Here is a 25,719-nt window from a genome sequence, read left to right as displayed (position 1 = left end):
ATTACACATGAGACACAAAGGAAGAGAGACAGAGCATTATTACACACTGTGACTGTGAAATACACTCAGCACAGTGTGATTGCATCACTCATACCAGCGTATTACACATGAGACACAAAGGAAGAGAGACAGAGCATTATTACACACTGTGACTGTGAAATACACTCAGCACAGTGTGATTGCATCACTCATACCAGCGTATTACACATGAGACACAAAGGAAGAGAGACAGAGCATTATTACACACTGTGACTGTGAAATACACTCAGCACAGTGTGATTGCATCACTCATACCAGCGTATTACACATGAGACACAAAGGAAGAGAGACAGAGCATTATTACACACTGTGACTGTGAAATACACTCAGCACAGTGTGATTGCATCACTCATACCAGCGTATTACACATGAGACACAAAGGGAGAGAGACAGAGCATTATTACACACTGTGACTGTGAAATACACTCAGCACAGTGTGATTGCATCACTCATACCAGCGTATTACACATGAGACACAAAGGAAGAGAGACAGAGCATTATTACACACTGTGACTGTGAAATACACTCAGCACAGTGTGATTGCATCACTCATACCAGCGTATTACACATGAGACACAAAGGAAGAGAGACAGAGCATTATTACACACTGTGACTGTGAAATACACTCAGCACAGTGTGATTGCATCACTCATACCAGCGTATTACACATGAGACACAAAGGAAGAGAGACAGCATTATTACACACTGTGACTGTGAAATACACTCAGCACAGTGTGATTGCATCACTCATACCAGCGTATTACACATGAGACACAAAGGGAGAGAGACAGAGCATTATTACACACTGTGACTGTGAAATACACTCAGCACAGTGTGATTGCATCACTCATACCAGCGTATTACACATGAGACACAAAGGAAGAGAGACAGAGCATTATTACACACTGTGACTGTGAAATACACTCAGCACAGTGTGATTGCATCACTCATACCAGTGTATTACACATGAGACACAAAGGAAGAGAGACAGAGCATTATTACACACTGTGACTGTGAAATACACTCAGCACAGTGTGATTGCATCACTCATACCAGTGTATTACACATGAGACACAAAGGAAGAGAGACAGAGCATTATTACACACTGTGACTGTGAAATACACTCAGCACAGTGTGATTGCATCACTCATACCAGTGTATTACACATGAGACACAAAGGAAGAGAGACAGAGCATTATTACACACTGTGACTGTGAAATACACTCAGCACAGTGTGATTGCATCACTCATACCAGCGTATTACACATGAGACACAAAGGAAGAGAGACAGCATTATTACACACTGTGACTGTGAAATACACTCAGCACAGTGTGATTGCATCACTCATACCAGCGTATTACACATGAGACACAAAGGAAGAGTGACAGAGCATTATTACACACTGTGACTGTGAAATACACTCAGCACAGTGTGATTGCATCACTCATACCAGCGTATTACACATGAGACACAAAGGAAGAGAGACAGAGCATTATTACACACTGTGACTGTGAAATACACTCAGCACAGTGTGATTGCATCACTCATACCAGTGTATTACACATGAGACACAAAGGGAGAGAGACAGAGCATTATTACACACTGTGACTGTGAAATACACTCAGCACAGTGTGATTGCATCACTCATACCAGTGTATTACACATGAGACACAAAGGAAGAGAGACAGAGCATTATTACACACTGTGACTGTGAAATACACTCAGCACAGTGTGATTGCATCACTCATACCAGCGTATTACACATGAGACACAAAGGGAGAGAGACAGAGCATTATTACACACTGTGACTGTGAAATACACTCAGCACAGTGTGATTGCATCACTCATACCAGCGTATTACACATGAGACACAAAGGAAGAGAGACAGAGCATTATTACACACTGTGACTGTGAAATACACTCAGCACAGTGTGATTGCATCACTCATACCAGTGTATTACACATGAGACACAAAGGAAGAGAGACAGAGCATTATTACACACTGTGACTGTGAAATACACTCAGCACAGTGTGATTGCATCACTCATACCAGTGTATTACACATGAGACACAAAGGAAGAGAGACAGAGCATTATTACACACTGTGACTGTGAAATACACTCAGCACAGTGTGATTGCATCACTCATACCAGTGTATTACACATGAGACACAAAGGAAGAGAGACAGAGCATTATTACACACTGTGACTGTGAAATACACTCAGCACAGTGTGATTGCATCACTCATACCAGCGTATTACACATGAGACACAAAGGAAGAGAGACAGCATTATTACACACTGTGACTGTGAAATACACTCAGCACAGTGTGATTGCATCACTCATACCAGCGTATTACACATGAGACACAAAGGAAGAGTGACAGAGCATTATTACACACTGTGACTGTGAAATACACTCAGCACAGTGTGATTGCATCACTCATACCAGCGTATTACACATGAGACACAAAGGAAGAGAGACAGAGCATTATTACACACTGTGACTGTGAAATACACTCAGCACAGTGTGATTGCATCACTCATACCAGCGTATTACACATGAGACACAAAGGAAGAGAGACAGAGCATTATTACACACTGTGACTGTGAAATACACTCAGCACAGTGTGATTGCATCACTCATACCAGCGTATTACACATGAGACACAAAGGGAGAGAGACAGAGCATTATTACACACTGTGACTGTGAAATACACTCAGCACAGTGTGATTGCATCACTCATACCAGCGTATTACACATGAGACACAAAGGAAGAGAGACAGAGCATTATTACACACTGTGACTGTGAAATACACTCAGCACAGTGTGATTGCATCACTCATACCAGTGTATTACACATGAGACACAAAGGGAGAGAGACAGAGCATTATTACACACTGTGACTGTGAAATACACTCAGCACAGTGTGATTGCATCACTCATACCAGTGTATTACACATGAGACACAAAGGGAGAGAGACAGAGCATTATTACACACTGTGACTGTGAAATACACTCAGCACAGTGTGATTGCATCACTCATACCAGCGTATTACACATGAGACACAAAGGGAGAGAGACAGAGCATTATTACACACTGTGACTGTGAAATACACTCAGCACAGTGTGATTGCATCACTCATACCAGCGTATTACACATGAGACACAAAGGAAGAGAGACAGAGCATTATTACACACTGTGACTGTGAAATACACTCAGCACAGTGTGATTGCATCACTCATACCAGTGTATTACACATGAGACACAAAGGGAGAGAGACAGAGCATTATTACACACTGTGACTGTGAAATACACTCAGCACAGTGTGATTGCATCACTCATACCAGCGTATTACACATGAGACACAAAGGAAGAGAGACAGAGCATTATTACACACTGTGACTGTGAAATACACTCAGCACAGTGTGATTGCATCACTCATACCAGCGTATTACACATGAGACACAAAGGAAGAGAGACAGCATTATTACACACTGTGACTGTGAAATACACTCAGCACAGTGTGATTGCATCACTCATACCAGCGTATTACACATGAGACACAAAGGGAGAGAGACAGAGCATTATTACACACTGTGACTGTGAAATACACTCAGCACAGTGTGATTGCATCACTCATACCAGCGTATTACACATGAGACACAAAGGAAGAGAGACAGAGCATTATTACACACTGTGACTGTGAAATACACTCAGCACAGTGTGATTGCATCACTCATACCAGTGTATTACACATGAGACACAAAGGGAGAGAGACAGAGCATTATTACACACTGTGACTGTGAAATACACTCAGCACAGTGTGATTGCATCACTCATACCAGTGTATTACACATGAGACACAAAGGAAGAGAGACAGAGCATTATTACACACTGTGACTGTGAAATACACTCAGCACAGTGTGATTGCATCACTCATACCAGCGTATTACACATGAGACACAAAGGAAGAGAGACAGAGCATTATTACACACTGTGACTGTGAAATACACTCAGCACAGTGTGATTGCATCACTCATACCAGTGTATTACACATGAGACACAAAGGGAGAGAGACAGAGCATTATTACACACTGTGACTGTGAAATACACTCAGCACAGTGTGATTGCATCACTCATACCAGCGTATTACACATGAGACACAAAGGAAGAGAGACAGAGCATTATTACACACTGTGACTGTGAAATACACTCAGCACAGTGTGATTGCATCACTCATACCAGTGTATTACACATGAGACACAAAGGAAGAGAGACAGAGCATTATTACACACTGTGACTGTGAAATACACTCAGCACAGTGTGATTGCATCACTCATACCAGTGTATTACACATGAGACACAAAGGAAGAGAGACAGAGCATTATTACACACTGTGACTGTGAAATACACTCAGCACAGTGTGATTGCATCACTCATACCAGCGTATTACACATGAGACACAAAGGAAGAGAGACAGAGCATTATTACACACTGTGACTGTGAAATACACTCAGCACAGTGTGATTGCATCACTCATACCAGCGTATTACACATGAGACACAAAGGAAGAGAGACAGCATTATTACACACTGTGACTGTGAAATACACTCAGCACAGTGTGATTGCATCACTCATACCAGCGTATTACACATGAGACACAAAGGAAGAGTGACAGAGCATTATTACACACTGTGACTGTGAAATACACTCAGCACAGTGTGATTGCATCACTCATACCAGCGTATTACACATGAGACACAAAGGAAGAGAGACAGAGCATTATTACACACTGTGACTGTGAAATACACTCAGCACAGTGTGATTGCATCACTCATACCAGCGTATTACACATGAGACACAAAGGAAGAGAGACAGAGCATTATTACACACTGTGACTGTGAAATACACTCAGCACAGTGTGATTGCATCACTCATACCAGCGTATTACACATGAGACACAAAGGAAGAGAGACAGAGCATTATTACACACTGTGACTGTGAAATACACTCAGCACAGTGTGATTGCATCACTCATACCAGCGTATTACACATGAGACACAAAGGAAGAGAGACAGAGCATTATTACACACTGTGACTGTGAAATACACTCAGCACAGTGTGATTGCATCACTCATACCAGTGTATTACACATGAGACACAAAGGGAGAGAGACAGAGCATTATTACACACTGTGACTGTGAAATACACTCAGCACAGTGTGATTGCATCACTCATACCAGTGTATTACACATGAGACACAAAGGAAGAGAGACAGAGCATTATTACACACTGTGACTGTGAAATACACTCAGCACAGTGTGATTGCATCACTCATACCAGCGTATTACACATGAGACACAAAGGAAGAGAGACAGAGCATTATTACACACTGTGACTGTGAAATACACTCAGCACAGTGTGATTGCATCACTCATACCAGCGTATTACACATGAGACACAAAGGGAGAGAGACAGAGCATTATTACACACTGTGACTGTGAAATACACTCAGCACAGTGTGATTGCATCACTCATACCAGTGTATTACACATGAGACACAAAGGAAGAGAGACAGAGCATTATTACACACTGTGACTGTGAAATACACTCAGCACAGTGTGATTGCATCACTCATACCAGCGTATTACACATGAGACACAAAGGAAGAGAGACAGAGCATTATTACACACTGTGACTGTGAAATACACTCAGCACAGTGTGATTGCATCACTCATACCAGCGTATTACACATGAGACACAAAGGAAGAGAGACAGCATTATTACACACTGTGACTGTGAAATACACTCAGCACAGTGTGATTGCATCACTCATACCAGCGTATTACACATGAGACACAAAGGAAGAGTGACAGAGCATTATTACACACTGTGACTGTGAAATACACTCAGCACAGTGTGATTGCATCACTCATACCAGCGTATTACACATGAGACACAAAGGAAGAGAGACAGAGCATTATTACACACTGTGACTGTGAAATACACTCAGCACAGTGTGATTGCATCACTCATACCAGCGTATTACACATGAGACACAAAGGAAGAGAGACAGAGCATTATTACACACTGTGACTGTGAAATACACTCAGCACAGTGTGATTGCATCACTCATACCAGCGTATTACACATGAGACACAAAGGAAGAGAGACAGAGCATTATTACACACTGTGACTGTGAAATACACTCAGCACAGTGTGATTGCATCACTCATACCAGCGTATTACACATGAGACACAAAGGAAGAGAGACAGAGCATTATTACACACTGTGACTGTGAAATACACTCAGCACAGTGTGATTGCATCACTCATACCAGTGTATTACACATGAGACACAAAGGGAGAGAGACAGAGCATTATTACACACTGTGACTGTGAAATACACTCAGCACAGTGTGATTGCATCACTCATACCAGTGTATTACACATGAGACACAAAGGAAGAGAGACAGAGCATTATTACACACTGTGACTGTGAAATACACTCAGCACAGTGTGATTGCATCACTCATACCAGCGTATTACACATGAGACACAAAGGAAGAGAGACAGAGCATTATTACACACTGTGACTGTGAAATACACTCAGCACAGTGTGATTGCATCACTCATACCAGTGTATTACACATGAGACACAAAGGAAGAGAGACAGAGCATTATTACACACTGTGACTGTGAAATACACTCAGCACAGTGTGATTGCATCACTCATACCAGTGTATTACACATGAGACACAAAGGAAGAGAGACAGAGCATTATTACACACTGTGACTGTGAAATACACTCAGCACAGTGTGATTGCATCACTCATACCAGTGTATTACACATGAGACACAAAGGGAGAGAGACAGAGCATTATTACACACTGTGACTGTGAAATACACTCAGCACAGTGTGATTGCATCACTGATACCAGTGTATTACACATGAGACACAAAGGAAGAGAGACAGAGCATTATTACACACTGTGACTGTGAAATACACTCAGCACAGTGTGATTGCATCACTCATACCAGTGTATTACACATGAGACACAAAGGGAGAGAGACAGAGCATTATTACACACTGTGACTGTGAAATACACTCAGCACAGTGTGATTGCATCACTCATACCAGTGTATTACACATGAGACACAAAGGGAGAGAGACAGAGCATTATTACACACTGTGACTGTGAAATACACTCAGCACAGTGTGATTGCATCACTCATACCAGTGTATTACACATGAGACACAAAGGAAGAGAGACAGAGCATTATTACACACTGTGACTGTGAAATACACTCAGCACAGTGTGATTGCATCACTCATACCAGCGTATTACACATGAGACACAAAGGAAGAGAGACAGAGCATTATTACACACTGTGACTGTGAAATACACTCAGCACAGTGTGATTGCATCACTCATACCAGCGTATTACACATGAGACACAAAGGAAGAGAGACAGAGCATTATTACACACTGTGACTGTGAAATACACTCAGCACAGTGTGATTGCATCACTCATACCAGTGTATTACACATGAGACACAAAGGAAGAGAGACAGAGCATTATTACACACTGTGACTGTGAAATACACTCAGCACAGTGTGATTGCATCACTCATACCAGTGTATTACACATGAGACACAAAGGAAGAGAGACAGAGCATTATTACACACTGTGACTGTGAAATACACTCAGCACAGTGTGATTGCATCACTCATACCAGTGTATTACACATGAGACACAAAGGGAGAGAGACAGAGCATTATTACACACTGTGACTGTGAAATACACTCAGCACAGTGTGATTGCATCACTCATACCAGTGTATTACACATGAGACACAAAGGAAGAGAGACAGAGCATTATTACACACTGTGACTGTGAAATACACTCAGCACAGTGTGATTGCATCACTCATACCAGTGTATTACACATGAGACACAAAGGAAGAGAGACAGAGCATTATTACACACTGTGACTGTGAAATACACTCAGCACAGTGTGATTGCATCACTCATACCAGTGTATTACACATGAGACACAAAGGAAGAGAGACAGAGCATTATTACACACTGTGACTGTGAAATACACTCAGCACAGTGTGATTGCATCACTCATACCAGCGTATTACACATGCTCTGTCTCTCTTCCTTTGTGTCTCATGTGTAATACGCTGGTATGAGTGATGCAATCACACTGTGCTGAGTGTATTTCACAGTCACAGTGTGTAATAATGCTCTGTCTCTCTTCCTTTGTGTCTCATGTGTAATACGCTGGTATGAGTGATGCAATCACACTGTGCTGAGTGTATTTCACAGTCACAGTGTGTAATAATGCTCTGTCTCTCTCCCTTTGTGTCTCATGTGTAATACGCTGGTATGAGTGATGCAATCACACTGTGCTGAGTGTATTTCACAGTCACAGTGTGTAATAATGTTCTGTCTCTCTTCCTTTGTGTCTCATGTGTAATACGCTGGTATGAGTGATGCAATCACACTGTGCTGAGTGTATTTCACAGTCACAGTGTGTAATAATGCTCTGTCTCTCTCCCTTTGTGTCTCATGTGTAATACGCTGGTATGAGTGATGCAATCACACTGTGCTGAGTGTATTTCACAGTCACAGTGTGTAATAATGCTCTGTCACTCTTCCTTTGTGTCTCATGTGTAATACGCTGGTATGAGTGATGCAATCACACTGTGCTGAGTGTATTTCACAGTCACAGTGTGTAATAATGCTCTGTCTCTCTTCCTTTGTGTCTCATGTGTCTTTCTCCCTTGGCTGCACAAATTCAGTCCGGCTTTTTGGTTGTAAACATTAGTTTTGGTTTAACGAAAACTGACTGGATGTCAAAAATAGCTGGAAGAGTTGATATAAAAAACAAACTAATCATAACTAATGACTTGCATCCCTCAGTTTATTAATATTATTTATGTCTTAGCAGACACCCTAATCCAGGGCGATTTACAATTGTTACAAGATATCACATTATATTTACATACAATTACCCATTCATACAGTTGTTTTTTTACTGGAGCAATCTAGGTAAATTACCTTGCTCAAGGGTACAGCAGCAGTGTCCCCCACCTGGGATTGAACCCACGACCCGTCTGTCAAGAGTCCAGAGCCCTAACCACTACTCCACACTGCTTAATACAGTTTAATGCAATGAATACATATACATATATATTATAAAAAATAATAGATGGGCTTCAGTGAGTTACAGACAAATAATTCCATCTAGGGTTTCTGTGACATCACAAACTACAAGACCGTTGAGTTTATAAACTGTCACAGAACACCGAGATGGAATTGTTTTCCTGTAACTTACTGAAGAGGCCCATCTGTTATTTTTTAATACATGGATATTAGTATCTATAAAAAAAAAACGAAAAAAAACAACAATAAAATGGGTGTTGTTCAAATTACGAGTGAATTTAGATGCCAGTATTGAAGATGAGGTTCAGCAGTGCAGTAGGGTTTATTAAACTTAGTGTTTCAGTTCTGTACAGACGTTCTGAGTTAGTGTTTCAGTGCTGTACAGACGTTCTGCGTTAGTGTTTCAGCGCTGTACAGACGTTCTGCGTTAGTGTTTCAGCGCTGTACAGACGTTCTGCGTTCGTGTTTCAGCGCTGTACAGACGTTCTGCGTTCGTGTTTCAGCGCTGTACAGACGTTCTGCGTTCGTGTTTCAGCGCTGTACAGACGTTCTGCGTTAGTGTTTCAGTGCTGTACAGACGTTCTGCGTTAGTGTTTCAGTTCTGTACAGACGTTCTGCGTTAGTGTTTCTGCGCTGTACAGACGTTCTGCGTTAGTGTTTCAGCGCTGTACAGACGTTCTGCATTAGTGTTTCAGCGCTGTACAGACGTTCTACGTTAGTGTTTCGGCGCTGTACAGACGTTCTACGTTAGTGTTTCGGTTCTGTACAGACGTTCTACGTTAGTGTTTCGGTTCCGTACAGACATTCTGAGTTCGTGTTTCGGTTCTGTACAGACGTTCTGAGTTCGTGTTTCGGTTCTGTACAGACGTTCTGCGTTCGTGTTTCGGTTCTGTACAGACGTTCTGCGTTCGTGTTTCGGTTCTGTACAGACGTTCTGCGTTCGTGTTTCGGCGCTGTACAGACGTTCTGCGTTAGTGTTTCGGCGCTGTACAGACGTTCTGCGTTCGTGTTTCAGTCCTGTACAGACGTTCTGCGTTCGTTTTTCGGTCCTGTACAGACGTTCTGCGTTCGTGTTTCAGTTCTGTACAGACGTTCTGCGTTCGTGTTTCTGTTCTGTACAGACGTTCTGCGTTCGTGTTTCTGTTCTGTACAGACGTTCTACGTTAGTGTTTCGGCGCTGTACAGACGTTCTGCGTTCGTGTTTCAGTCCTGTACAGACGTTCTGCGTTCGTGTTTCGGTCCTGTACAGACGTTCTGCGTTCGTGTTTCAGTTCTGTACAGACGTTCTGCGTTCGTGTTTCGGTTCTGTACAGACGTTCTGCGTTCGTGTTTCGGTTCTGTACAGACGTTCTGCGTTCGTGTTTCAGCGCTGTACAGACGTTCTGCGTTCGTGTTTCAGCGCTGTACAGACGTTCTGCGTTCGTGTTTCAGCGCTGTACAGACGTTCTGCGTTCGTGTTTCAGCGCTGTACAGACGTTCTGCGTTCGTGTTTCAGCGCTGTACAGACGTTCTGCGTTCGTGTTTCAGCGCTGTACAGACGTTCTGCGTTCGTGTTTCAGCGCTGTACAGACGTTCTGCGTTCGTGTTTCAGCGCTGTACAGACGTTCTGCGTTCGTGTTTCAGCGCTGTACAGACGTTCTGCGTTCGTGTTTCAGTTCTGTACAGACGTTCTGAGTCGTTATCTGTTAGTGCTTCAGCTTTGTTTGGACGGTTGCCTTTACCTTGTTTCTTTAAATTTGTCCTCAGGTATCTGTTACTATTACACACAAGATGAAGTCTGCCAGGTGTCAGCCCAATATATTATATATATATATATACACACATACATACACATATATATATATATATAGATGCATAGTGAAAACACAACACAGTCTAAGTTTGACATCAATAGCTCATTGGGCACATACATACTGTTATTTACATTTTAAATAGTGAGCAGAGAGGTTTGTTGATTGTTTGAGTAGTATTTTTCCTTGGGATAACAAAATATTGAGCTCAAGTCATGTGATTTCATAAAAACACCAGGTGCTCAGTGTTTGGTATTTGAGTTAAGTTAAAATTGCCAAAATGAGTTGATTAAGAATCTGTATAAATAGCCATTCGAAAAGACATGATTTCAATTAATGCAAGAACAGCGAAAGACACGACCATGCCTCACTTGAGTAATGAAGATTGCCTGGTCGCTATCGGCATGATTGAAGGTGGCCTGTCTGGGAGAGAAGTTGCCTGGAGAATGAGATGTTCTGCTTCAACAATCAGCAGACTAGTCCAGAGAAACCAGGAAACCGGCTCTGTGAGAGACAGGCCACGTCCTGGAAGGCAGAGGGTCACCACACCGCCCCAGGACCGTCACATCTGACTGATCCGTCTGTGTGATCATTTTCAGACTGCAGTGGCTACAGCATGAGAAATTCCAGGAAGAAATAACCTGCGCATCAGCAGAATGACTGTAGCTCGCCGTCTGCATGAAAATGATTTGCATGCTCGGATGCCGTTCAGGGGTAACATGTTGACAGCAGAGAGACAAAATCGCCGTCTTCTGTGGGCCAGAGAACAGCTGAGGTGGCTGCAGAGAGAGCGGTGGAGTGTTTTATTCATCGATGAATGTCGTTTTGCCCTTGACAGACCTGACGGAAGACAACGTGTGTGAAGACGTCGTGGTGAGCGTTACGCTGACTGTTGCGTTGCTCAAGACAACCGGTGGAAGTGTGATGATGTGGTTAGGAATCTCCTTTAACACAAGAACGCCTCTGGTGCAGATGGAGGGCAACCTTACTGCTCAGTGATACATTGATGAAGTCCTGCCGTTCCTGCAAGCCAATCTGGAAGTGTCGATTTTCCAGCAGGACAATGCAAGACCACACAGTGCTAGGATTACAATTGCACGACTTCAAGAAAACAAAGTCTTGCCATGGTCAACTTTTCCTCCTATATATATGCAAACATTAAATTTGTTTTGTTTTCTATTATGTAATAATGAAAGGAAGGATTATTTAAATGGTATTGTTTTCAACTTTACATGCATGAGTTTTCAGCTGGCCAGAGTACACAAATCTCTTTCCACATTCTGTACAGTGATAGGGGGTCTCACCTGTGTGAATTCTCTGGTGTTTTTTAAGATTTCCCAGTTCACTGAAATTCTTCTTACATACAGTACAGTGATATGGCATTTCTCCTGTGTGGATACGCTGGTGTCTTTTAAGACTTCCAGACTCCCTGAATCCTTTCCCACAGACAGAACAGAGGTAAGGCGTCTCCCCTGTGTGAGTCCTCTGGTGTTTTTTAAGGGCTCCGGTCCGACTAAAGCTCTTCCCACAATCAGGACAGTGATACGGGGTCTCTCCTGTGTGAACACGCTGGTGTATCTTAAGAGTTCCAGACAAACTGAAACTCTTCCCACAGACAGTGCAGTGGTAAGGGGTCTCTCCTGTGTGAGATCGCTGGTGGATTTTCAGCTTCCCAGACTCCTTGAAGCTCTTTCCACATTCAGTACAGTGATAGGGTGTCTCGCCTGTGTGAATTCGCTTGTGTTTTTTAAGACTTCCAGACTCTCTGAATCCCTTCCCGCATACAGTGCAGTGAAACGGCGTCTCTCCTGTGTGAATTCTCTGGTGTTTTTTAAGTGTTTCTGAAATGCTGAATGTTTTTCCACACACAGTGCAGTGGTAGGGCGTCTCTCCTGTGTGAATTCTCTGGTGTTTCTTAAGAGTTCCTAACTGACTGAAACTTTTCTCACATACAGTGCAGTGGTATGGGGTCTCTCCTGTGTGAACGCGCCGATGTGTTGTAAGACTTCCTGAGGCCCTGAAATTCCTTCCACATACACCACAGTGATAGGGTGTCTCTCCAGTGTGAATCCGTTGGTGTCTTTTAAGGGTTCCTAAGATACTGAACGTTTTGTCACAGACAGTGCAGTGATAGGGAGTCTCTCCTGTGTGAGTTCGCTGGTGTTTTGTAAGCGTTCCAGATTCTTTGAAACTCTTCTCACATAAAGTGCAGTGATATGGGGACTCTCCTGTGTGAGTCCTCTGATGTATCTTGAGTTTAGTCGAATCCCTGAAACTCTTGCCACATTCAGTGCACGGATGGGTGGGCTTTTCTCTGTGAACTCGCTGGTGTGCTTTTAGGGTTCCCATCATAGTGAAACTCTTGCCACATTCACTGCACGGATATGGGTTCTGTTCGGTGGTTCGGTTTGACTTGTTCATTGTCGTTGAACTCTGTTCACATTCAGTCCAATGGCTCAACGCTGGGTCTGAACGGGAAGCAAGATGTTTCTTAGGCTGCACTGAAGTATTTGTGGCATTGACTGTTCTTGATAAACTAACATTTTCTCTGTGGTGCGTCTTAAAATGCTTCTCAAGATCTTCTTTCCTAGGAAACGACATTTCACAGCAGGGACACGGACAGGATTCCTCCTCTTGTTTCTGAAACCCTGCAGGGAGAGAAAGCAAGTCATTACAAACACAGCACTCAGACTGTTTCATAGTGCAGGTCCGGTCCAATATAGTCACATCCTCTAAAAAACATCTGAACATATGGACAAAGTATATCAATGTTATAAATGTTATAACATTTTATTTTATTACTAATTTAATTTAAATAATCACTTCAAATTTACTGTCATCAAAATTACATGACTTATTTTTTTCTATTTAATAGTACGTTACAAAAATAGGGCTGTCAAGTGATTAAAAACATGAATCGTGATTAATCTCGCGATAACAATTTTTTTATCTCAGTTAATCTTGGTTTTAATTGCATATTTAATTAGTAGAATCTCATTCAAATTTGTTTTATTACTGATATTATTTTTAATATTAAACATCATTAAAAAAACAAACAGTGCATCATAAAATAAAAACTCTGTTTTCTTATTTCTGGATTCATATTGTTGGCCCCTCTTTACGGTTTTATTTATTTACACAGAACTATACAAAATAACTCCAGTATTTGCTGTTAACTTGTTTGAACCAACTGCTAAATCACAATGGAGTCAGTTTATTACTCACCTTACTGCATTTCAAATTAAACTGTATATTTTCTTATCAGTTTCCTTTAAAAGGGTATTAAATTATTTTTATATCTTAAAATATCTAAATAAAACCAAGCATTCACTGAGTAACGGTTACATGTTCCTTATTGTAAAGAATATCTTTTAAAATAAATTTGGTAACAGAAATACGATTAAAAGTCTGTAGCTATCCACTTTGCAACAGCATTGTTTATACAGAAAGCATCCCCTGTAAGACGTACAAGTATTACAACGTACACATAAATAAATAATAAACACATAATCCCATGACGGAGCAGCACAGACATGCGCAGGAATCCTCGTTATTACAAACTCGCTTTATACAGGAATGTCACTCCCAGCCTGGACATGGGCTGAATGCCAACCTCTAACTGAAATCCTTACAGGACTACCTTCAAGCAGGACTGAAATCCTTACAGGACTACCTTCAAGCAGGACTGAAATCCTTACAGGACTACCTTCAAGAGGGACTGAAATCCTTACAGGACTACCTTCAAGCGGGACTGAAATCCTTACAGGACTACCTTCAAGCGGGACTGAAATCCTCACAGGACTACCTTCAAGCAGGACTGAAATCCTTACAGGACTACCTTCAAGAGGGACTGAAATCCTTACAGGACTACCTTCAAGCAGGACTGAAATCCTTACAGGACTACCTTCAAGCAGGACTGAAATCCTTACAGGACTACCTTCAAGCAGGACTGAAATCCTTACAGGACTACCTTCAAGAGGGACTGAAATCCTTACAGGACTACCTTCAAGAGGGACTGAAATCCTTACAGGACTACCTTCAAGCGGGACTGAAATCCTTACAGGACTACCTTCAAGCGGGACTGAAATCCTCACAGGACTACCTTCAAGCAGGACTGAAATCCTTACAGGACTACCTTCAAGAGGGACTGAAATCCTTACAGGACTACCTTCAAGAGGGACTGAAATCCTTACAGGACTACCTTCAAGCGGGACTGAAATCCTTACAGGACTACCTTCAAGCGGGACTGAAATCCTCACAGGACTACCTTCAAGAGGGACTGAAATCCTTACAGGACTACCTTCAAGCAGGACTGAAATCCTTACAGGACTACCTTCAAGCGGAACTGAAATCCTTACAGGACTACCTTCAAGAGGGACTGAAATCCTTACAGGACTACCTTCAAGAGGGACTGAAATCCTTACAGGACTACCTTCAAGCGGGACTGAAATCCTTACAGGACTACCTTCAAGAAGGACTGAAATCCTTACAGGACTACCTTCAAGAGGGACTGAAATCCTTACAGGACTACCTTCAAGAGGGACTGAAATCCTTACAGGACTACCTTCAAGAGGGACTGAAATCCTTACAGGACTACCTTCAAGAGGGACTGAAATCCTTACAGGACTACCTTCAAGAGGGACTGAAATCCTTACAGGACTACCTTCAAGAGGGACTGAAATCCTTACAGGACTACCTTCAAGAGGGACTGAAATCCTTACAGGACTACCTTCAAGCGGGACTGAAATCCTTACAGGACTACCTTCAAGAGGGACTGAAATCCTTACAGGACTACCTTCAAGCGGGACTGAAATCCTTACAGGACTACCTTCAAGCGGAACTGAAATCCTTACAGGACTACCTTCAAGAAGGACTGAAATCCTTACAGGACTACCTTCAAGCGGGACTGAAATCCTTACAGGACTACCTTCAAGCGGGACTGAAATCCTTACAGGACTACCTTCAAGTGGGACAGCCTGTATCGTACCGACATGATGTAGCTTGATTCACAGGCTTCAGAGACCCTGAAGCACTCTGTCGAAACTCGAAACTGTCGTCTTTCATTTGTTGTTGCTGCCTGTAGCTGAATACCTGCTAGAAAGTGTATTTTGAGCAGTGAAGGCGTGTTTACAGCACGCAGGGGGTACAGCAGACTGGATGCGTTCTGTAATTCTGGAACTAACAGATACAAATAACAGTCTTTCTATCCAATGAACTGTCAGAAAGTCACAAAATAAACTTCCCATTCATAAGTCCTTCACTTTCGTGCTCTGCTCCACAATGCAGTTCTGTGACTAGCTTCCTATTCAAATGATGGCTGCCCTTATTGTGTTGCATGCACTCGAGTATATTAAAATAGTGCCGAAGGGAATGAATTACGGTGTGCTGAGAGGGTCATGACACAGGGTGATTGATAATGAACGCGTTAATCACACAAGTTAACACTGATTAATTGACAGCCCTAAAAATCATTAAACTTACTAATAATGACTTCAACAAAATAAATGACTTACGGGTCCTAAAACATGACCCAAAGTGTACAATGTGCTGCTTGATGCTTTTATATTCATAATTCTCTATCAATTACAAAATTCACATGACAAACACAGGCAGGGGATACAAATGGGGATAATGCAAACTAATGTTAGTAAATACAAATATTCAAATGCACCCTAGTGTGTTTAAAATGAATCTAAAACCCTTTGAAGTCCCAGATCACCCTATAAATGTGATCACACCTGAATCAATTACCTCTGATACTGAACAGGGTTAATCCTGCAGGAGCTGTGATTCTATCACACTGTACAAATGGTTGTTAGTTTGACTGAATTGTTAGTTTACTCAGATTGAGTGACGCTCTCATTAATGTCACATTAAAAGTTAGACTCCAGTAATACGTACATGCAGCACTGGCAGTGGAAGACATACTCCTCTCTTCTAGCTGGGTGGTGTCTTCCAGAGGAGTCCCCACATTTTTACTACAAGTGTCTTTATAGCCTTTCACATGGACAGGGACCAGTTCAGGGGTCTCCTCTTCAATGCAGACAGGACCAGGCTCTGTGACCTCCTCTTCAATGCAGACAGGACCAGGCTCTGTGACCTCCTCTTCAATGCAGACAGGACCAGGCTCTGTGACCTCCTCTTCAATGCAGACAGGACCTGGCTCTGTGACCTCCTCTTCAATGCAGACAGGTTTAATTTCAGGAGCCTCCTCTTTAATGTGGACACACTCCATTCCAGAAACATCTTTTGAGCTAACTGCCTCCATTATAGAAACTTCCAACTCCATCAGGTATGACTGCACCTACGTAAAAAAAACAAACACACAGGGTTTGTACAAAATAACTGTAACAGGATGCAGGATTACAGAATATGAGAGCAGTGTATCACATTGCAGTCTTGTGCTGTATCATGAACAGCAAGTTTCACATTCATATAAGCTGTGTTTATCCTGTATTACAGAATATGAGAGCAGTGTATCACATTGCAGTCTTGTGCTGTATGATGAACAGTGTGTTTCACATTCATATAAGCTGTGTTTATCCTGTATTACAGAATATGAGAGCAGTGTATCACATTGCAGTCTTGTGCTGTATGATGAACAGTGTGTTTCACATTCATATAAGCTGTGTTTATCCTGTATTACAGAATATGAGAGCAGTGTATCACATTGCAGTCTTGTGCTGTATCATGAACAGCGAGTTTCACATTCATATAAGCTGTGTTTATCCTGTATTACAGAATATGAGAGCAGTGTATCACATTGCAGTCTTGTGCTGTATGATGAACAGTGTGTTTCACATTCATATAAGCTGTGTTTATCCTGTATTACAGAATATGAGAGCAGTGTATCACATTGCAGTCTTGTGCTGTATGATGAACAGTGTGTTTCACATTCATATAAGCTGTGTTTATCCTGTATTACAGAATATGAGAGCAGTGTATCACATTGCAGTCTTGTGCTGTATCATGAACAGCGAGTTTCACATTCATATAAGCTGTGTTTATCCTGTATTACAGAATATGAGAGCAGTGTATCACATTGCAGTCTTGTGCTGTATGATGAACAGTGTGTTTCACATTCATATAAGCTGTGTTTATCCTGTATTACAGAATATGAGAGCAGTGTATCACATTGCAGTCTCGTGCTGTATCATGAACAGCGAGTTTCACATTCATATAAGCTGTGTTTATCCTGCACAGCTATCTCTAGACTGAAGGGTTTTAGAACGTTAGATTTATTTCAAAACAGCTCTTTTATTAAATGAAACAGAAGCTGCCTAACAGGCTTGTATCAGAGCAGTTCTATGTACAGCAGCAGAGCAGGAGAGCCCTTGGGTAACTAGCCTCTCCCTGGAGTCCAGAACAGAACTAACTCGAGTACAAAGGGCTGTGCCTCAATGCAGCTGGACTGGCTGCACTGCTAATCAGTTAAACAATTCAGCTTGACCAGTTCTATTCACACGCTTAAGGTTCCCCTCCAGTCCGGTCATCCAGCCGCAGGTTAACCCGAACGCTGCATTTGCATATTCCTTGTGGCAACACACACATCTACGGCCAGCTCCCCCTTAATAAAAAGGATCTTATATTAGGGGTGCCTGTTTAACCCCAAACATAATTAAAATAGGGATGCAAGAGTTCTGATTTTCCTCAAACAGAAACGGACACGTGCATAACATTACAAACCGAACGATACCGACGAAAGAGAAAACCGAACCGAATTGTTTCGTACAATGGAAAAGCGGTGGGCAGTTTCAGCACTAAGCCGTGCAGTTTCAGCACTAAGCCGTGCAGTTTCAACACTAAGCCGTGCAGTTTCAGCACTAAGCCGTGCAGTTTCAGCACTAAGCCGTGCAGTTTCAGCACTAAGCCTTGCAGTTTCAGCACTAAGCCGTGCAGTTTCAACATTAATGGCGTCGATAGGACAGCCTCAGAAGTAGGAAGTTTTTTCCAGCATGGTCACATCAACAAAACAAGATACAGAAAATAATCAGATGTGCTCCTTCAAAGCTAATTCCATGAAACACAGCTCAGTAACACAGCTCCTAATCAAAAGAAACCTTTTTTATTATCGATCCTCATTGAACAGAAACGAAAGCTACACACAGATTGTTTTAAATTCACTCTGTATGTTTCACTAGCGTTCAAGCAGGCTCTAAAATTAGGTCTAATAACTGTGTCACATCGAAGAAAATTTGGGTGTATTTCTTTATGGAGAATCCACCCACTAATCAACACGTCCTATCCAAGCGCTGTATAAACTGTGCGTGGCTTTCATTCCTGTCGCTTCTTCTGTCTGGCCTCCTCCTGCCTGCAGTGTGCTTTGCTTTGTCTTTGGGGGAGGAGGCCCTACGAGCCACTTCCTATCTGCGGTTCTAGACTGTATGATGTCATTGTCCATTCGGCCAGCATTGCGGGTAGCTGTCAGCACCCATGGGCAAGGTCTCCGGCTAAACTCATCCCCTTCGAGCTGTGACCTGGCAAAGTGAAACAGTGACTCTGACCAGAAAAATCACCCTGGGCTCAACTTAGACGCTCCCATCATGTGCAGCACCTCGTTCGACTCGTAATGAACAGGGCTTGAGAGACACAAATACCAGGAGCACCGTACTCACTCCTGGCAAGTTATTCAAACTTTAGCCCAACCCTTTACCCTGTAGGGGATGCGGGTCCTAAGATGTTAGTATTGCTGTATGAAGCTTAGGGATCACTCTAACAAATTCTGTGAAACACTTTTGGTTTCAAGTACTGTATGTGGTTTCCAATCTCAACATTTCCTTTGGCTGTGAGGTCTGGTGTAGTTAAACCTGTTTAATGATGAACTGTGTTACATTACTGTAGCTTGTCTCGTTCGCTTTGAAATCGGAGGAAGCGCTGTGTAACTGCACAATAAAGACAGACTGATTTGACATGCGAGAAAAATAAAACAGTGGTCTGTGACGGATAAACAAGTACATTGTAACAATGAAGAGACGGGCTTTGTATCAGAAAACTAGTGATGAAGTCGGAAATCACGTGTGACGGGGAAGGGCATTCATTTGTTACATATATTATAAATGGGGACTGATTTTATTTGAACACAAGGGCGGTAAAACGCGACTGACGCGTATCTGACGGATATCCGAGTGCTGACCGTGTGTGTAAGAACTTCTCGATGCGCGACTCCAAGTGAAATAACGGCACTCCAGCATTGTTTTTTAAACATGTTTTCAATAAGAACGTGCCTGGTACATCCGGCAGCACTAAACGAGCGTTTCTGAGGACGTATCGTCCAATAACAGCCAAGGGGGTAACATACAGTAATACAGCGTTCCATGCTGGCACCTAGAAATTAAAAGGCAATTTACCATTAATTATTGAGTTCTTTTCAAGTGTTAACTGCGGCTTGCATTTCGTTTTTTTTGGGGGGGGGGTTGTCTTCGTATTTGGGGGTGCAAATTCAGGGGTAAATTTGAGTAAATACGAGCTGCAGTTCTACTCAGACGCGATCTGCATGTGATCTGCATGTGATTTACATGTGATTTGCATGCGATTTGCATGTGATTTGTCACTTACAACTGAATGTGGCGACAATCGGGTTACCAGTGTTAAAACATGTCATGTCTGTTAAGGGCTAATCACACTATATCGTTTATTCACTGTGTTTTTTTACGGACGATGCTTCACTGCTATTTTGGTATTCAGACTTGTGTGAGGTGTACATCAGCGTTCAATATTGCTGAGGCTGCTACGCAAACTCCCCCCTACTCCAAAGACAGAACTGCCTTGTCGTCTCAAACTGACAGCTCGTCTGCGTCAGCCTTTTATGTTTCTGAACGTGTCATCACTCGGACAGAGTCGAAGGAGAGGCTGTCAGACCGTCACTATTCTCGTTCACGCAGAAATTACCACAGAAATAAGAGAAATGGACATCAATGGGAATGGAATTATTAAAGTCAAAAAAAAATAATGTTCTTTATGAAGCCAGTGGATATAAAGACAATACAAAGAAAGACGCCACATGGAAAGAAATAACAGAACCATTGGAAATTCATGGTATGTCTGTCTCTCTTTATTTCACCTTAATTTTAGTCAAAGTGACGGAGAGTGACACACACTGGTTTCGTATTTCTGTAAAATGACGCTTCTTTGTTTTAATAATGTTGACCAATAATAATAATAATAATAATAATAATAATAATAATAATCATCACATTCACACACTAACTGAAGATTTTATTAAAACTGAAAATAAAAATAAAAAAGTATATTAAACTAATTTTCTCGGTATTTACAAAGTAGTACGTGTGGCTGTATTGTTTTTGAATGATTTACATGTTAAACCAGATCACATGTAAACAATCACTGTTAAACGTCATGTTTTATAGTGTGCGGCGCACCCAGACTATTTCTTTGTTTTATGTATTTTATTTCATCTCCACAAAAGGAGCAAAAGCAGACAGTATTTTCTTTTCATGACTCGCTACAGCTGTGTGTTTTTTTTAATTTTTTAATTTAAAAAATTAGTTTTTTTCCCTGGCTGGAGGTGATTACTGCTATTATAACCCTTTGTCGTGGTTTTAACAGCAGTAACATTAAGATTTATAACCTCTTGTTTATGTTTTTCGATGTGTCCGGCGGTGCTGCTGCTGCGGTTCATCGATGGATAATTCCACCTGCGAACAGCGAACGGGACGAGTTTTCTTAAACAAACCAAACATTAATTTATTTAAGACAGGGAAGACATTTAAGACCGCTGTGTTTCGTCTGCTTTTTCAAAAAGAAAAGTTACAGTTTTAATTAGGAAAATATAACAAACTGATTCTAGAACTAACAGTATTATTAAACAAATGAATTTATTCTTAAAAGAAAGGAATTGAATTAGTCATTTAAATACTTGAGTTATTTATTTTGTAGTTATTTATTTATTTATTTTTTTGGTTTGTTTTTTTAAGTTTATTCATGTCAAGTTGAATTGCAGGTTTCCTGTGAAGAGCAGTTTTGAAACGTAGCAGCTGTGTTCACGGCTGAGATTTCTCAGGGTGGAGTAAAGCATTAGGCTTCGGGTTTTGAATGTGCTTTTGCAGGTTTGCTGTTTGTTGGAAGGTTTGCTGCTGATTTTATTGACGGCTGGTGGAAAGACACTGGAAAGATGTGAAGCCCATTCTCGTTTGCTGGACAGAGACGGAGCCAGTAATCCTGTACAGAGGACTCATTTATGTGCCCTGTTACAGCCATTATTTCATGGGTTTGTGGTTCTGACAGTTATGCTAGATGGAATTTTTGGTGGACACTCTGAGGGCATTTCCTGGCCATTAACGCCCTCTACAGCTCAACCAATCAGAAGACAGCATTCCCGTTCTCTCTGACCACACCCACACTCTGACCAGACGCTTACCTGTTTCGTTTTGGGTTAAATAAAAGATATTTGTTCTTCCTCCTGAATAAAATATTTCCTTGGCAAAATCCGTTTTCTCCTGCTTTGGTAATGAAATTCCACACAAAGCTCCTGTGCTGGATGCCATGTTTTAAAACAACAGCAGCGGACTATGGCAAGACATATCTATCCATCTATCCATCTATCCATCTATCTATCCATCTATCTATCCATCTATCAAGAGAGAGAGAGAGAGAGTCTCACAGCATGCAGTGCATTTAACATGAAAAACTGTACTCAAACTGAGACGTTTTATTATATTATTATTTCGATGTTTCCAGTACTTAAAAAGGATACACAAGTCTCCACATCCGAAGAGACTAAATGTATGTGTACTGTATAGTATTTCAATATGTATCACGCTCTTAAAACATTCATATATGAGATTTTTTTAATCGTTATCGAAAAAGAGCCGTGTTTTCTACCCGTGCCGACCCCTAATATATAAAACATTCCATTCGTTTTGTTCTCTGTCGTGTAATAATGAAAGGAAGGATTATTTAAATGGTATTGTTTTCAACTTTACATGCATGAGTTTTCAGCTGGCCAGAGCACACAACTCCCTTCCCACAGAACCGATCACAAAAGATTTGCATCCCTGTGGCTGCTTTCTGCACACAAAAAGCTTCTCTCTCTCTCTCTCTCTCTCTCTCTCTCTCTCTCTCTCTCTCTCTCTCTCTCTCTCTCTCTCTCTCTCTCTCTCTCTCCTCTCCCTCTCTCTCTCTCTCTCTCTCTCTCTCTCTCCGTCCCAGCCTCCTGCGTCTGACTGCCTTCATCTTCTCTCAGCTCCTGAGAGACTCAACCCGGTGCTCTGAACTCGCGGTGTTTAAGATGTTCAGAGTCCCATCAGCTGGAAAGTCAGCATCACTCCTAGCTGACACCCTGCATGTGGAAACAGGCTATGAAGTATCTGAGGCTCAGAGTTAGACCTTTCCTGGGTTCGGTAAACACACGCATGTTACACCACTGTTTAACAGGTATAATACAGCTAACACAATTAAATGTGAAAATAAGGATTACCGGGTTATCGGTGTAGCTGGTGGGATAATTGTGCACATTTAAACCGCAGAATATGGAAGTGAATGAAAGTAATGGGACAAAATAAATAAGCTATTTACATAAAATACAAAATAAACACATATGCGAGGAGTTTTCATCCTGCCACACCATGCATATAAACAGCATTTAGCAATTACAGAAACAAGCACATTAGAATGACAGGCCAGCCTGCAAGATGTCATTCTTCATACCTACAAAAAGCCCCCCCCCCCACTTGCACCCTCCCAATCTTGCTTTGCAACGTGCATGAAAAGGTCAGACACCACTTCTGTCAATCTGTTTATAAATTTGTAAATTCCCTGTCAAGGGCTGTCATGTACACAAAACAAACGTGATAAATCTAAAATAAACTGCTCCTTCCTTTTAAAATAACGTTAGATGAAGAAATCGCAGGACCGGTGCCGTTATAAGGTCTGTGCACAGTGTCTGCCCTCCCTGTAATTCCAGCTCACAGTGCAGGTTCATGCGCTCCAGCCCTTTAACAATTGAACGCAAACAGCAAAGCTGCGCGCTGTGTTACTGTGGAGCCCTGCAGGGACTCCTCGTACCTTTAATACCCTCACTTCAGGGTCAAGACTCGGTCACGAGTGTCCTTGCCCCGTGAATGTTGTTTTCCTGCTCTCCGCAGCGTCTCACCGACCTTCAATGCGAACTCTTCACAGAAAAATCATGTATCTTTCAACTCCAATCCAAACCGAGCGCTGCTGTTAAATACAGATTCACCAGCGACTCTTCAGAGTCAATGTACAGCCGACCACCGTGCCCCGGCCCCGCCCAGTCTGACAGGGTGTAAACCAATCGGGTTCTCCCGAGTCACTCGCCCTTCAGGAATGACGCGGGGCTCAGCCAACCGCGTTCCAGTTTTCCTGGCAGGTCACGGGGCAACCAACCTTGGATGTAGAAAAGCAGCTTTTCGAGAGAAAACAATTGAGGATCGATGTAGCTAAAGCTGCAGAGACCCGCTTTCAATCACAGTCTTATAGACCGCGTGGAAGCTAGGACAGGCAATATCGGGCTGATGATTTGACAGTATTGTCGGGATGACACATTTCCATTAGTAGTTGTTTATTATTTTAGCTTTCCTTTTTTTTCCCCTTGGAGAGATGAGGTGACTGCAGAGTGCGTTCAGCTGTACCGTTATGATTGTAATAGCAGCGCATTTCAAATCGTTAATACTGGGAAGAAGGCACCGTTTACAGGCTGCCGATCCCATCGGTTTAGTGTTAGAACTCTTTCACCTGTTGGTAGCAGCACGGTTAAAGTGCTATGTGCTTCATTCATGACGAAGTAACCGTTTCACTTGGCTGAGTAATTACCTGTGATAAACTGAAGTGTGTACTCTGACAGGCACCATGGGGCAGGGCAGTCCTACCACACACACAACTAATACAGTTAATCACCCGTCACACTCCCAGAAGCAGCACTGACATTAAAATAATCTCATCTCAGGGGGCTGATGGGCATGACTTAAAAACGCAGGCTGGAAAGAGCATGGCAAAAAAAAAACATCCTGATTCAGACAGACATTCATCCAATAAGAAGGGATCATATTTAACATAAATACATCAATAGAGTCAGAAAGAACTGGATAAATGGGTCATGACATGGAAATGCATTTTACTGATTGATTTATTTAGGTGGGGAGGAGTGAACTAAGCACATTAATAATAACTTCAGATCTTTCACATTAAAAAGGACACTGGCAACATTGTTTTCCAGAGGCAGCTGAGGGGCTGTGAAGAATCCGAAAGGGTAGAAGCAGCGCCATGGTTGGCATGGAAGAAGAATTAGCAGAACTTAGCAGAAGAAAGTGAACTTCAGCTAGAAACGGCGCTGAGGGAACAGAGTTAGTTTTTACAGCCACAGAGATGTTGAATTGTTCTTAATTGGAGTCAGGGATCCAATGAAAGCTAGAGTAAATGTGTGTATCAGTTCAGTCAGAACAAGCTGAGGGCTGAATGATGGAGAGCGATGCACACACTCACTGTGCACAGTGAAAAAGAGTTTGTTATGACAACATTTCCCCTTCGTAGCTAAACATGAAAGTTAAATAGTTTTCTATTAAAATGGTTTTCTTTTTGATCTGAAGAGGGGGTGCTTCTCCTCAGTCACATTGTCTTTGATGAAGGGAGCTCCTCCTCAGTCACATTGTCTTTGATGAAGGGAGCTCCTCCTCAGTCACATTGTCTTTGATGAGGGGGAGCCCCTCCTCAGTCACATTGTCTTTGATGAGG

The 25,719-nt window shown here is 42.1% G+C and overlaps 1 protein-coding gene across 3 annotated transcripts; it reads right to left on the bottom strand.

Annotated features, from left to right (window-relative positions):
• Positions 1–8,913: 8,913 nt before the first annotated feature.
• On the bottom strand, positions 8,914–24,648 carry LOC117397379 (gastrula zinc finger protein XlCGF57.1-like). 3 transcript variants are annotated; one of them, XM_059010211.1, is made up of 3 exons: positions 24,049–24,648; positions 16,912–17,314; positions 8,914–13,658 (listed from the first exon to the last, which is right to left on the bottom strand). In XM_059010211.1, exons 2-3 carry the CDS (start codon positions 17,297–17,299, stop codon positions 12,217–12,219), a joined length of 1,830 nt encoding a protein of 609 aa, XP_058866194.1. In that variant the 5' UTR covers positions 17,300–17,314; positions 24,049–24,648; the 3' UTR covers positions 8,914–12,216. The 3 variants fall into 3 exon arrangements, with proteins under 3 accessions (XP_058866194.1, XP_058866193.1, XP_058866195.1); XM_059010210.1 differs by having other exon boundaries at positions 24,034–24,647; XM_059010212.1 differs by lacking the exon at positions 24,049–24,648 and adding an exon at positions 22,388–22,538.
• Positions 24,649–25,719: the final 1,071 nt, after the last annotated feature.

The sequence above is a fragment of the Acipenser ruthenus genome, chromosome 40 (assembly GCF_902713425.1).
Source record: "Acipenser ruthenus chromosome 40, fAciRut3.2 maternal haplotype, whole genome shotgun sequence".
NCBI lineage: Eukaryota > Metazoa > Chordata > Actinopteri > Acipenseriformes > Acipenseridae > Acipenser > Acipenser ruthenus.
This window is presented reverse-complemented; position numbering and strand designations above follow the sequence as displayed.